Below are 13,629 nucleotides of genomic sequence, written 5' to 3'. Positions count from 1 at the left end.
CAGAAAAACAAACGACCCACTGAAAAAATGGGCAGAAGAACTAAAGAGACATTTCTCCAAAGAAGACATACAGATGGCCAAGAGACACATGAAAAGATGCTCAACATAGCTAATTATTAGAGAAATGCAAATCAAAATTACCAGATATCACCTTGCACCAGTCAGAATGGCCATCATCAAGCAGTCTACAAAAAATAAATGCTGGAGAGGGTGTGGAGAAAAGGGAGCCTTCCTACACTGTTGGTGTAAACTGGTGCAGCTACTATGGAGAACAGTATGGAGGTTCCTTAAAAAACTAAAAATAGAATTACTATATGATCCAGCAATCCCACTACTGGGCATATATCCAGAGAAAACCATGGTTCAAATGGACTTTTCCCCATATTTCCTTTTTAAAAAATTAAATACCTTTTCACACCTACTAGAATGTCTATAATCAAAAAGAATAGCATTATGTGACAGAGAGGATATAAAGAAACTGGAATCTACTACATTACTGATAGGAATGTAAAATGGTACAGCCACTGTGGAAAACATTTTGGCAGTTTTTTAAAAATATTTATTTATTTATTATTTGGCTGCATCGAGTCTTAGCTGCAGCACGTGGGATCTTCATTGCGGTATGCAGAATCTTTTATTGCAGCATGCGGTCTCTTTGTTGCAGTGCATGGGCTTCTCTCTAGTTGTGGTGTGCAGGCTCTAGAGCACGCAGGCTCAGTAGTTGAGGCGTGCAGCCTCTCTAGTTGTGGTATGCGGGCTTCAGAGCATGCAGGCTCAGGAGCTGTAGCATGCGGGCTCAGTAGTTGTGGCGCATGGGCTTTAGAGTGCTTGGGCTCAGTAGTTGTGGTGCTTGGGCTTAGTTGCTCTGCAGCATGTGGGATCTTAGTTCCCTGACCAGGGATTGAACCTACGTCCCCTGGAAGGTGGATTCTTAACCACTGGACCACCAGGGAAGTCCCAGGCAGTTTCTTAAGAATCTAAACTTATGATAAGACCTAACATCTACCTAAAAGAAATGAAAACATGTCCACATAAAGACATACACAAATATACACAGATGTTTATGAAAATAGGTAAATAAAATATGGTATATCCATATAGTGGAATGCTATTCAGCAATAAAACAAAATGAGACTAAGATATATACCAGAACATGGATGAACCTCAACATCATTATTCTAATTTAAAGAAACCAGACAGAAAATGGTACACAGTATAGGATTCCTTTTAGATGAAATGTACAGAAAAGGCATATCAATACATAGAAAAAAGATTAGTGATTGCCTAGAGCTGGAGTTAAGAGCTAGAACTGACTATAAATGGGCGTGAGGGTCATAGGGATAAAACGTTCAAAATTTACTAAAAATCATTAAACTGTAAAGTTAAAATGAGTGAATTTTATGATATATAAATTATATCTTAAGCTGCTTTAAAACTTCCAGTGTTTATCCCATCAAGACAAAGAGAAGTATATGCCATTGAGAACAATATGCCAAAAACCCAGATGAGATAGCAATTTACACCTTGAATAAACATGTAATTGAGGCAGGGACTCTCAAAAACCAATCATGTAACAGTAACCAGAATTTTCCCCCCAGTAGTCCTCATATTCTGTGTGTAAAGAAGACTCAGAATAGAAAAGGTGAAGTTTTTGAGTAGGAAACTGATGAAGTACAATATGATTCATGACTCCCTGACATATTTGGAGGGCCTATATGAGTCATTTGATTACATCTGTGCAATCCATTATGAGTTAAAGACATAGATTTCAATGATTCAAGGGACCTGTTTTTAAAAAGTTGAAAAAAAAATGCCAAAGTCTGAATCAAGAGAATAATGAATATTGAATGGATCTGTCATCAATAAATTAAGGTAATTAATTAAGGTAATTAATGGAAACATTTGGATCCTTTGGGGAGTAGTAGTCTTGTACATCAGTAAAGCTTTGCATTTGAGGAGGACAGAAGTTTATAAATCAAGTCTAAAGACTAAAAAGTATTGTGAATAAGTTTGTAACAACAATTATAACTAAATAAAACAATACATATTATTCATTCTTTTCTTTGATGTAGTCTTTTCCATCATAACAGAATATTTACTTAAATATTACACAAAATGCAATAGATCATCAAGATAACATTTCCCTGTAAACTTTCTGTAACAAGTCATTTTGCCCCAAAATTAGAGTAAATTCTATTGCACTTTGTAACAAATGAAATTAGAACAAGTTTACAAACCACAAATGTTATTCAAGAAAAAAAACAGCAACCAAATAAATCAATTTATTAAATAATATTTAGGTGCCTGAGATAAAATTTGGTTTAACTTAAAATAGTCTAATTTCAATCCCCATAATTTTCCACTTAGTGAATATGTAGAAAGACTTACAGACTTTGGGCTTTCTTCATTCACTAAACAAAATGTGAAATCTAAAAATCAGACAAGATCATATTGCAAAAGTTCAACTAAAGTCTTACCTCCATAAGAACAAAGAGTGCTGCAAAGAATAGAAGGGTTGCCCATTCTACTCTGTGTAGAATTATCTCAAAATCATGGATATCAGCTAAAATTAGCAACCAGATGGCACCCAGAATAGCAATCCACCCTGAAAAACAAATAAACAGAGTTACAGATGTAGTTCAATTGTTAAAACACGAATTCTTCATCTTCGGATTGCTTTCTTAAATTGAAGATAATTGATATTCTGCAAACTGAACATGCTTAAAACGTACAATTTGTATTTTGCGTACCAAAGAAACCAACACAACAAGCAGGGTAATGAATATGTCCACCACCCCAGCAGTTTACTCATGCCCATGTTCTTTTCTCCCTCTCCCGCCTCCTGTCACCAGACCCCACCCCCAGGAGACCATTCATCTCTTTTCTTAAATGCAATCATATAGTATGTATTTTTTATCTGCTTCCATTCAGCACAATTATTTTAAGATTCTTCAGTGTTGGTGTGTGGACCAATAGTCATTCTTCTTTATTGTTTAGTATGGCATAGTATGGCTATGCCACAATGCACATACTCATTCACCTTGATGGACATTTGCACTGCTTCCAGTGTTTGGCTATTACAAATGAATGTGCTATGAGCTTTCATATAAATTATCTATATGTACATTATGCTTTCAGTTCCCTTGGGTCAATATCTAGGAATGGAATGGTTGGATCATATAATAGGCTAGTATTATGGAATATTTATGTTTTAAGAAACTGTGAGACTGTTTCCCAAAATGGTTGTAACATTTTACAATCCCACCACTAGTATATGAGAATTCCAGTTTCTCCACATTTTCAACACTTAGCTTTTTTGATTTTTGACATTCCAGTGGGTATGAAATGGTGTATCTCATTGTGATTTCAAATTGTATTTCCCTAGTGTCTAATGATGTTGAGCATCTTTTCGTGTACTTATCTGTCATCCATACATGTACTTTTGTGAAGTTTTTGTTCAACTAGGCTGAACAAATTTTTTTCTGAGTAGAGCAAATAAAATTCAAAATAAGTAGAATAAAAATGAGCTGGATCAGAAATAAATGAAATAGAAAATAGAAAAATATTAGAGAAAAGCAATGATACCAAAACTTGGTTCTTTTAGAAGATCAAGAAGATTGATAAACCTTAGCCCGTCTAAATAGGACAAAAAGACAAAGGGAAAAATGCTAATATCAAGAATAAGATCAGTGATATGGCTATAGATTATACAGGCATAAAAAGAATACTAGTTTTCTATAGCTGCCATAACAAATTACTACAAATGTAGTGGCTTGAAATAGCACCTCCTTATTATATCACAGTTTTCATAGGTCAGAAGTACGATGAGCTTTGTTGGGTCTCTAGTTAGAGCTTCAAAACAAAGGTAAGGTGTTGGCAGGGCTGCATTCCTTTCTGGAGGCTTCAGGACAAAAACTGTTTCCCTGCTTATTTGGGTTGTAGACATAATTCAATTCAAACTGAGGTCCCCACTTCCTCACTTGCTGACACCCAGGAGTTGTTCTCAGCTTCTAGAGGCCACCCACATTCCCCAGCTCATGACCCCTTTCCTCTATCTTCAAAGCCAGCAATGGTGGGTCAAGTCAGGTCACTCTCACAATTCAACTCTCTCCTGTTTCTTCTTCTGTTGCATCTCTCTAACTGATTCTCCTCTTTTCCACTTCCATTTTAAGGGCCTATGTCATTACACTGGGCACACCTGGATAATCCAGGAAAATTTCCCTATTTTAAGGTTTGTAACCTTAATTTCACCTGCAAAGTCCCTGCTATCATGTAACATAACATACACAGGTATTAACATCACGAATTAGAATGTGGACACATTTGAGGGACCATGTATAGATTATTTTGGGAAGAACTGGCATTTTAACAATATACGGTCTTCTTATCTATGAATGTGGTATATGTCTCCATATATTAAGGTCTCCTTTAGTTTTCCCTAAGAATATTTTGTAGAAATACCAGAAGTCATATGGAAATTCAAATGACCTAGAATAGCCAATACAATCTTGAAAAAGAAGGACAAAATTGGAGAACATACATTACCTCACTTCAAGACTTATTATAAAGCTATGGTAATCAAAACAGTGTAGTATTACATAAATATAGTCAAACTGATGAATGGAGAGTCCAGAAATACACCCACAAGTTAAAGACCAACTGATTTGCAAGAAAAGTTCAACAATAGTTCAGTGAGAAAATTGTAATATTTTCCATAAATGGTGCTGAAACAATTGGATATTCACAAGCAAATTTTTTTTTACTTTGATCGGTTTATTGAATCATACACAAAAGTTAGCTACATGGACAATAGGCCTAAATGTAAATTTTATAACTTTAAAACTTCTAGAATAAACATAGGCAAAAACTTCTTTGATCTTGGGGGAGTTTTCTTAGATACACTAAAAGCATGTATCCATAGAAGAAAATTTTCATAAATTGGACTTTATCAAAATAATAAATTCCTGCTTTTCAAGTAACCGTTAAGAAAAAGCAGACAAGCCATGAACTAGGAGAAAATATCTGTAAATCATCTAGGACTCATATCCAGAATGCATTTTCTGAATTCTCAAAACTCAAAAATGAGTAAACAACCCAATTACAATGGGGAATATTTTGAACAGACACCTCACCAAAGAAGATGAAAGGATGGCAAACAAGCACATGAAAAGATGCTGAATATCACTAGTCACCAGGGAAATGCAAAGTAAAACCACATGACATTTCACTATGTACCTTAGAATGTATAAAGTCAAAAAAATCAACCAAACTAAGTGTTGACAAGGATATGGAGGAACTGGAAATCTCATACACTGCTGGTGGAATTGTAAGATGGTATAACCACTTTGGGAAACAGTTTGGCAGTTTTCAAAAACGTTATTCATAAATCCACTAAATGTCCCAACCATTCCAATTTTAGGTATTATCCCAAGAGAAATTAAAGTATATGATGATACAAACAATTGAACACAAATATTCACTGCAGTTTTCATTGTCATAGTCAAGTCAAACTATCCAATGTCCATCAATAGGTGAATGGATGTACAAATTGTGGCATAGTCAAACCATAGAATACTACTCAGCAATAAAAAGGATGGACTACTGATGTACACTGCCACATGGATAAATCTCATAATAATTATGCTGAATGATAGAAGTCAGACCAAAAAATATTGTATATACAATTTATTTTTTATTTGGTTGTGCTGGGTCTTAGTTGCAGCAGGCAGGCTCCTTAGTTGCAGCTTGTGGGCTCCTTAGTTGTGGCTCACCAGCTCCTTAGTTGCAGCATATGGGTTCCTTAGTTGTGGCATGTGAACTCAGTTGTGACATGCATGTGGGATCTAGTCCCCTGACCAGGGATTGAACCCGGGGCCCCTGCATTGGGAACACAGAGTCTTATCCACTGTGCCACCAGGGAAGTCCCCATATACAATTTTTTATATAAACCTCTAGAAAATGCAAGTAGCAGGCTTTGACAAACTACAGCCCATGGGTCAAATCTGGCCTGCTGCCTGTTTTTGTAAATAAATTTTTATTGGAACACAACACAACCATTCATTTACACATTTTCTATGGCTGCTTTAGCACTACAGCAGCAGTGTTGAGTATTTATAACAGAGTGTATGGCCTACATAGCCTCAAATATTTACTACCTCTAGCCCTTTACAAAAAGCTTCCCAACCTCTGATCAATAGTGACAGAAATCAAATCAAAGACTGCCTGTGGAGAGAGGTGCTGGGAGAGTCAGGAGGGAGGGACTTCAAAGAGGTCTAAAAAAAACTTTTGGCATGATGCCTGCTCTGCTTTTCATCAGGGAGAGGGCCTGACACTTCATCTCTAAACATTCTGTGTCTGATGCCAACTCTAAGGCTCACAGAATTTTACTAGAATATTTGTCATCTTTTGGTTCATTGTTAATGTTTCTTGCAAAGTGAACTAAAAGTTCAAAGAACTATGACATCATCAGATTAATGAAACAGGTTGCACAAACTGATTTGTGCTTGCTTGTAACTGTGTATTTAATAGATATTTCTGTGTATGGTTTTCACTAAACCATTACACCTTCAAAAGTTAGAGGTTACTGTTGTCCACCAGAAAGATAGAGGAGTTCTCCAAGGCCAAAGTTTGTAACTGGGAGAAGCAGAAAACTATTCATTACAAAAAGAAAAGCATTGAGACTTCAATTGTTTACGTATTTGAGGGAAAAAATCTCTTGAATAAGAATTATCTGGGTGAATAAAGTATCCTGTCAACCAACAATTCTTGACAATCCTCCACCTTTCATTTAAAATAATATTAAAATTTTATGTGCTGATTCCAATTTTTTATTACCCTTATTTTACCTTTGAGGGCATAAATATAGATTATCTTCTGGAAAACAATAGTTATTGCATATGACCTACAGAATTTGAAGATATATATTCAAATTACCCCTTGTCTACTACTATCCTTCTTAATTTCTGTTTTCCAAAGTGTACCCAGTTCAGTACTCTTGAAAGACCAGTCTTCTTACATGTCAGAGGATACTCCTATTCATCTCATCCTCACTGAGTGTCCCTTTAAGCTCTTCTATATGCCACTCTTGGATGCCCGTTCTGTGCCAGGCTCTGAGCTTAAGGGTTATGGATGGAAATGTAAGCAAGATACCACATGGATTTCAAAAAGCTTACCATCCAGTGGAGAACACACATCTATAGGTAAACAGTTATACTGGATGTAACAGTGTGTGTACATACAAACAATTACGGAGCAGACAGAAAGAGTAACAATGTGGTGGATGAAACAAAATTTCACAAAAAGGTGATATTCAGGCAAGATCTTAGAGGTTGAATATAACTTTCCAGGTAAAGAGGGAAAGGGCATTCAAGACAAAGGTAAAAGTACATCCAAAGACAGAGCACTTAAGAAGGAAGATGTCTGAGTGACATCAGCAAAATGGTGGATAGGCAGTTCTAAGCTCTCATCCTCTATAGAAATATCCCCAAACAAGCAGACACTATTAAAGCTAAGATTTAGCTTTTTTTATTGTTGTATTTGTTTATTTTTGATTTTTAGCTCCTGACTTTCAAGGAAATCTCTGTAAAAACATTAGCTGAACACACTAAGGAACACAGAATTCAGTGACCACGCATGACAAGAAATATAGCCTATGCAAAAATAGTTTGGGAAAGTCACAAAACAAATGGACTACTACAGCCTTCAGCAATTCAAAATAAAAACAGCAAACTCTGGGAAAAGGGCCAAGGAACAATTACCATATTATAATATTCAAATGTCCCATTTTCAACAACACAAGGCACACAAAGAAATAGGCACTGAAGTGGTGCCACAGGAGCATGCAGAGGTTTGTCTCCTAGTGAGAGGGTCCTGGCTCCACCAAATCCACACCTCAGCTTAGCACTGGATCTGGGGCAGACAGGTCCAGGGAGAAGACTATCACAGAGAAAGTCTAGGTCTCAGGCAGCAATGCAGCCACCTCAGATCCTGCAGCCACAGTACCCTGATCCCCCCAGCCCCAGCCTAATCTACATCACAGTCTTGCACTAGATCTGGGATGAACACAACAGGGGAATGGATGGTACCTTGGGCTGTTTCTAAGCAGAACCGTGGATGCTTACACATGTGGCACATAGATCCTCTGTGACTGCAAGGGCCTTACTTGCTTCAGCAATTACCTCCTTTGGGGCAGGCCATGTACTCAAGGGCAACAGAACCTGATTGAACTGACCCTCAGGGCTTCTACTCCAACAACTGGGGAGCAGACCCCACCCTGGACAGGGGAGCAACAGGCACAGAGCAGAGAGGAAGTCCTGCCTCACATCCTATACAGGCTTTATATCCCCCAACACCAACCACACACCCTATCAAGGGAATATTGGCTAGCACACCCTGAGGAAAGACAAAGCTTGCATCCATATCAAAACCAGACCTCCCACCAATGACACTGGACATACACAGTCTACACAGGGAAACTCCCACATAAAAACACCCATTCAAGACCAGAGTAGATAACTATTTCTCCTAAATTCATATAGACAGAGAAAGTAAAATGTCAGAGGAACTACTCCAAATTAAAGGAGCAAGAGAAATCCCCTGAAAAAATAAATAATGATACAAAGTTCATCAGCCTACCAAGTTCAAAAAGGTGGTAATAAAAATGCTAACTGAATTAAGAAATATTTTCAAGAGAAATGCAGATCACTGTAACAAGGAACTAGAAACTATAAAGATGAACTAGTCAAAAATAGACAATTCAGTTACTGAGATAAAAACCAATCTAGAAACAATGAATAGCAGACTAAATGACACAGAAGAACAAATAAGTGATCTGGAAGATAGAATAATGGAAATCATCCAATCAGAACAGCAGACAGAAAGACAAATTTAAAAAGTGAAAGCAACATACAAGATCTATGGGATAATATAAACCATGCCAAGCTATGCATAATAAGAATTCAAGAAGAATGAGAGAGAGAGAAAGGGATTGAATGTATTTGAAGAAATTATGGCTGAAAACTTCCCAAACCTTAAGAAGGAAATGGATATCCAGTTACAGTAAGCACAGAAGGTCCCAAACAAGATGAACCCAAACAGACCCACACCAAGACATATCATAATTAAAATGGCAAAAAATAAAGACAAAGAGAGGGGCTTCCCTGGTGGTGCAGTGGTTGAGAATCTGCCTGCCAATGCAGGGGACACGGGTTCGAGCCCTGGTCTGGGAAGATCCCACATGCCACGGAGCAACTGGGCCCGTGAGCCACAATTACTGAGCCTGCGCATCTGGAGCCTGTGCTCTGCAACAAGAGAGGCCACGATGGTGAGAGGCCCGTGCACCACGATGAAGAGTGGTCCCCACTTGCCGCAACTAGAGAAAGCCCTCGCACAGAAATGAAGACTCAACACAGTCATAAATAAATAAATAAATAAAAGAACGTCAATTTCTTAAAAAAAAAAAAAAGACAAAGAGAGGATTCTAAGGCAGCAAGAGAAAAACAAAGAGTCAGTTACAAGGGAACCCCTATAAGGTTATCAGCTGATTTCTCTGGAGAAACTTTGCAGGCCAGAAAGGAGTGTCACTTAAAGTCCTGCCAGGGAAAAACTTGCAACCTAGGATACTCTACCAAGCAAGCTTACCATTTAGATTAGAAGAAGAAACTAAGAATTTCTCAGACAAGCAAAAACTAAAAGAACTCATCAATACTAAACCTATCTAGAAAGAAATATTGAAATATCTTCTGTAAATACAAAAGAAGAAAAATCCATAGGAAAGGGAAAATTCCAATTGGAAAGGCAAATATATAGGAAGGATTGAAGATCATGTAAATAAGCCAGTAGGTAGATTAAAAAACAATTTAAAAAATATAAAAGGGATTATAACTACAATAAACAGGAAAAGGATAAACATGAAGATGTAAAATAGGATAACAAATACACAAAATGTGGGGAAGAGTACAAAAATGTATATCTTTTAGAGTATGTTTGAACTTGAAAGATGATAAATTTAAAGCAAGTAGATATTGTTATGGGTAAACATACTTGAACTTCATGGTAACCACAAATCAAAAACATATACTGATTCACAAAAACCAAAAAGAAAGGAACTCAAAGATACTACAAAAGAAAATCAAACCACAAAAGGAAAAACAAAATGAAGAAGAAATGAACAAAGAAGAACAACAAAAGCAACTGGAAATCAAGGATTAAAATGGCAATAAGTACATACCTATCAATAATTACTTTAAATGTCACTGGACTAAATGTTCCCATCAAAAGACACAGAGGAGCATATTGGATTAAAAAAAAAAAAGAACTTACAATATGCTGCTTTCAAGAGACTCACTTCAGGGTGAAAGACACACACAGACTGAAAGTGAGGAGATGAAAAAGTATATTTCATGCAAGTAAATATATTTCATTACAAGAAAATAATATACTTCATTACAAGAAAGCAGAGATAGCAATATTCATCAGACAAAATAGACTTTAAAACAAAGTTATAACAAAAGACAAATGAGGGCATTATATAATGGTAAAGGGATCCATACAAGAAGAGGATATTACACTCATTAACATACGCACCCAATAGAGAAACACCTAAATATACAAAGCAAACACTAACAGACATAAAGGGAAAAACTGTAAATAATGCAATAATATTAGGGGACTTTAACACCCCACTGACAGCAATAGACAATCATCCAGACAGAAAATCAATAAGGCAACAGAGGTCCTAAATGACACAATAGAACAGATGGACTTAATTGATATCTACAGGACACTACATCCAAAAAAAGCAGAATACACATACTTTTCAAGCACACATGGAATGTTCTCTAAGATAGACCATATACTAGGTCACAATACAAGCCTCAACAAATTTAAGAAGATGAAAATTATTTCAAGTTCTTTCCTAACCACAGTGGTATGAAACTAGAAATCAACTACAGAAAGAAAAACAGGAAAAGAAGAAACACATGGAGACTAAACAACATGCTACTAAAAAAAAAAAAAAAAACACTGGGTCAATGATGAAATCAAAGAAAAAATAAGAAAATAACTTGAGACAAAGGAAAATGAAAACACACTTTACAAAATCTATGGGATGTAGCAAAAGCAGTTCTAAGAGGAAAGTTCATAATGATACAGGCCTTCCTCAAGAAACAAGAAAAATCTCAAATAAACAGCTTAACCTACCACCTAAAAGAAGAACAAACAAAACCCACAGTCAGCAGAAGGAAATAATAAAGATCAAAGAGGAAATAAAATAGAGACCATAAAAAGAATAAAATAGATCAATAAAACAAAGAGCTGGTTTTTGAAAAGAGGAAAAATATTGACAAATCTATAACCAGGCTCACCAAGAAGAAAAGAGAGAGGACAAAAATAAACAAAATAAGAAATGAAAGAGGAGAAATAACAACTGATAACAGAGAAATACCCAAAAAACATAAGAGAATACTATAAACAATTTATGTAAACATATTGGACAACTTAGAAAAAAATGGGCAAATTTCTAGAAACACACAACCTGCCAAAATAGTCAGGAAGAAATCAATAATTTAAACAAACTGATCACTAAAGTGAATAGAATCTGTAATTTAAAAAAACTCCCTGCAAACAAAAGTCCAGGATCAGACTATTTCACTGGGAATTCAACCAAACATACAAAGAACTTATACCTATTCTTCTCAAACTATTGAAAAAAAATTGAAGAGAAAGGAACATTCCCAAATTCTTTCTATGAGGCCACAATTACCTTGATACCAAAACCAGACAACGACACTACAAAAAAAATAAAATTATAGACCAATATCTTTGATGAATATAGATGCAAAAATCCTTAACAAAATATTAGCAAATTGAATCCAACAATACATAAAAAGGATTATACACCTTGATGAAGTTGGATTCATTCCAGGGTCTCAAGGATGGTTCAACATACGCCAATCAATCAATCAATCAATGTGATACACCACATTAACAAAATTAAAGACAAAAACTACATGATCGTCTCATTAGTCACAGAAAAATCACTTGAAAAAATTCGGGCTTCCCTGGTGGCGCAGTGGTTGAGAATCTGCCTGCTAATGCAGGGGACACGGGTTCGAGCCCTGGTCTGGGAAGATCCCACATGCCACGGAGCAGCTGGGCCCGTGAGCCACAACTGCTGAGCCTGCGCGTCTGGAGCCTGTGCCCCGCGACGGGAGGGGCCGCGATAGTGAAAGGCCCGCGCACCACGATGAAGAGCGGTCCCCGCACCGCGATGAAGAGTGGCCCCCACTTGCCTCAACTAGAGAAAGCCCTCGCATGAACCGAAGACCCAACACAGCCAAAAATAAAATAAAATAAATAAATAAAGTAGCTATAAAAAAGAAAAGTGCTTTAAAAAAAAAAAAAATTCAAAATCCATTCATGTTTAAAAACTCTTACCAAAGTGGGTATAGAGGGAACATATCTCAACATAATAAAGGCCATTTATGACAAACCCACAGCCAACATAATACTCAAAGGTGAAAAGCTCAAAGCCTTCCCACTAAATTCAGGAACAAGATAAGGATGCTTCTATCGAACACAGTTTGGAAGTCCTAGCCCAAGCAACCAAACAATAAAAAAGAGATAATTGTCAGCCAAATCGGAAGAGAAGAAGTAAAACTGTCACTATTTGCAGATGACAGAATCCTTTATATTGAAAACCTAAAATCTCCATCCAAAAGCTGTTAGAACAAATATATGAATTCAGCAAACTTGCAATATACAAGAATAGTATACAGAAATCTGTTGTTTCTTTACACTAATAGTGAAATATCAGAAAGAAAAAGTAAAGAAAAAGAATCCCATTTAACATTGCATAAAAAAAAAACTACCTAGAAATAAACTTAACCAAGGGGCTGAAAGACTACACTCTGAAAACTATAAAAAGTTTATAAAGGATATTAAAGATGAGTCAAAGAAATGGGAAGATATCTGGTGCTCTTGGATTGGAAGAATTAATATTGTTAAATGGCCATACTACCCAAAGCAATCTACAGATTTAATGCAATCTCTATCAAAATACCCAGGACATTTTTCAAAGAACTAGAACAAATAATCCTAAAATTTATATGGAGTAACAAAAGACCCTGAATTGCCAAGGCAATCTGGAGGAAAAAGAGCAAAGCTGGAGGTATAACCCTTCTAGACTTCAGGCCAAATCACAAAGCTACAGTAATTAAAACAGTATGGTACTGGCACAAAAACAGACACATAGATCAGTGGAACAGAATAGAGAGCCCAGATATAAAACCATGCACCTGCAATCAATTAATCTATGACAAAGGAGGCAAGAATATACAATGGAGAAAAAGTCTCTTCACCAAGTGTTGTAGGGGGGAGGGGTAAAGATGGTGGAGTAGGAGGACATGGAGTTCACCTCTACCCACAATACATCAAGAGTACCTCTACAAATGGAACAATTCTCACAGAGCACCTGCTGAATGCTAGCAGAAGAACCTGAACACCTAAAAGGACAAGAAAAGATCCCAGTGTAACCGGGCAAGATGAAAGAGAGAAAAGGAAAAAAGAAAAGTGGAAGTGGGACAGGACTTGCACCCCTGAGAGGAGAGGCTCTCCTGGGGAAGATCCCTC

At 36.6% G+C, this 13,629-nt stretch overlaps 1 protein-coding gene across 8 annotated transcripts in view; it reads right to left on the bottom strand.

The window, feature by feature from the left end:
- The window catches only part of OCA2 (OCA2 melanosomal transmembrane protein), a 279,721-nt gene that overhangs the window by 67,787 nt on the left and 198,305 nt on the right, over positions 1 to 13,629 (bottom strand). For all 8 annotated transcript variants that reach the window (XM_036859042.1, XM_036859038.1, XM_036859037.1 and 5 more), the window contains one exon: positions 2,478 to 2,605. In XM_036859042.1, the coding sequence (XP_036714937.1) occupies positions 2,478 to 2,605 (128 nt within the window). The remainder of the gene's footprint in view (positions 1 to 2,477; positions 2,606 to 13,629) is intronic.

The sequence above is a fragment of the Balaenoptera musculus genome, chromosome 7 (assembly GCF_009873245.2).
Source record: "Balaenoptera musculus isolate JJ_BM4_2016_0621 chromosome 7, mBalMus1.pri.v3, whole genome shotgun sequence".
In the NCBI taxonomy this organism is placed as follows: Eukaryota; Metazoa; Chordata; class Mammalia; order Artiodactyla; family Balaenopteridae; genus Balaenoptera; species Balaenoptera musculus.
The sequence above is the reverse complement of the archived record's forward strand: the minus strand, read 5'-3'. Positions and strand labels throughout refer to the sequence as shown.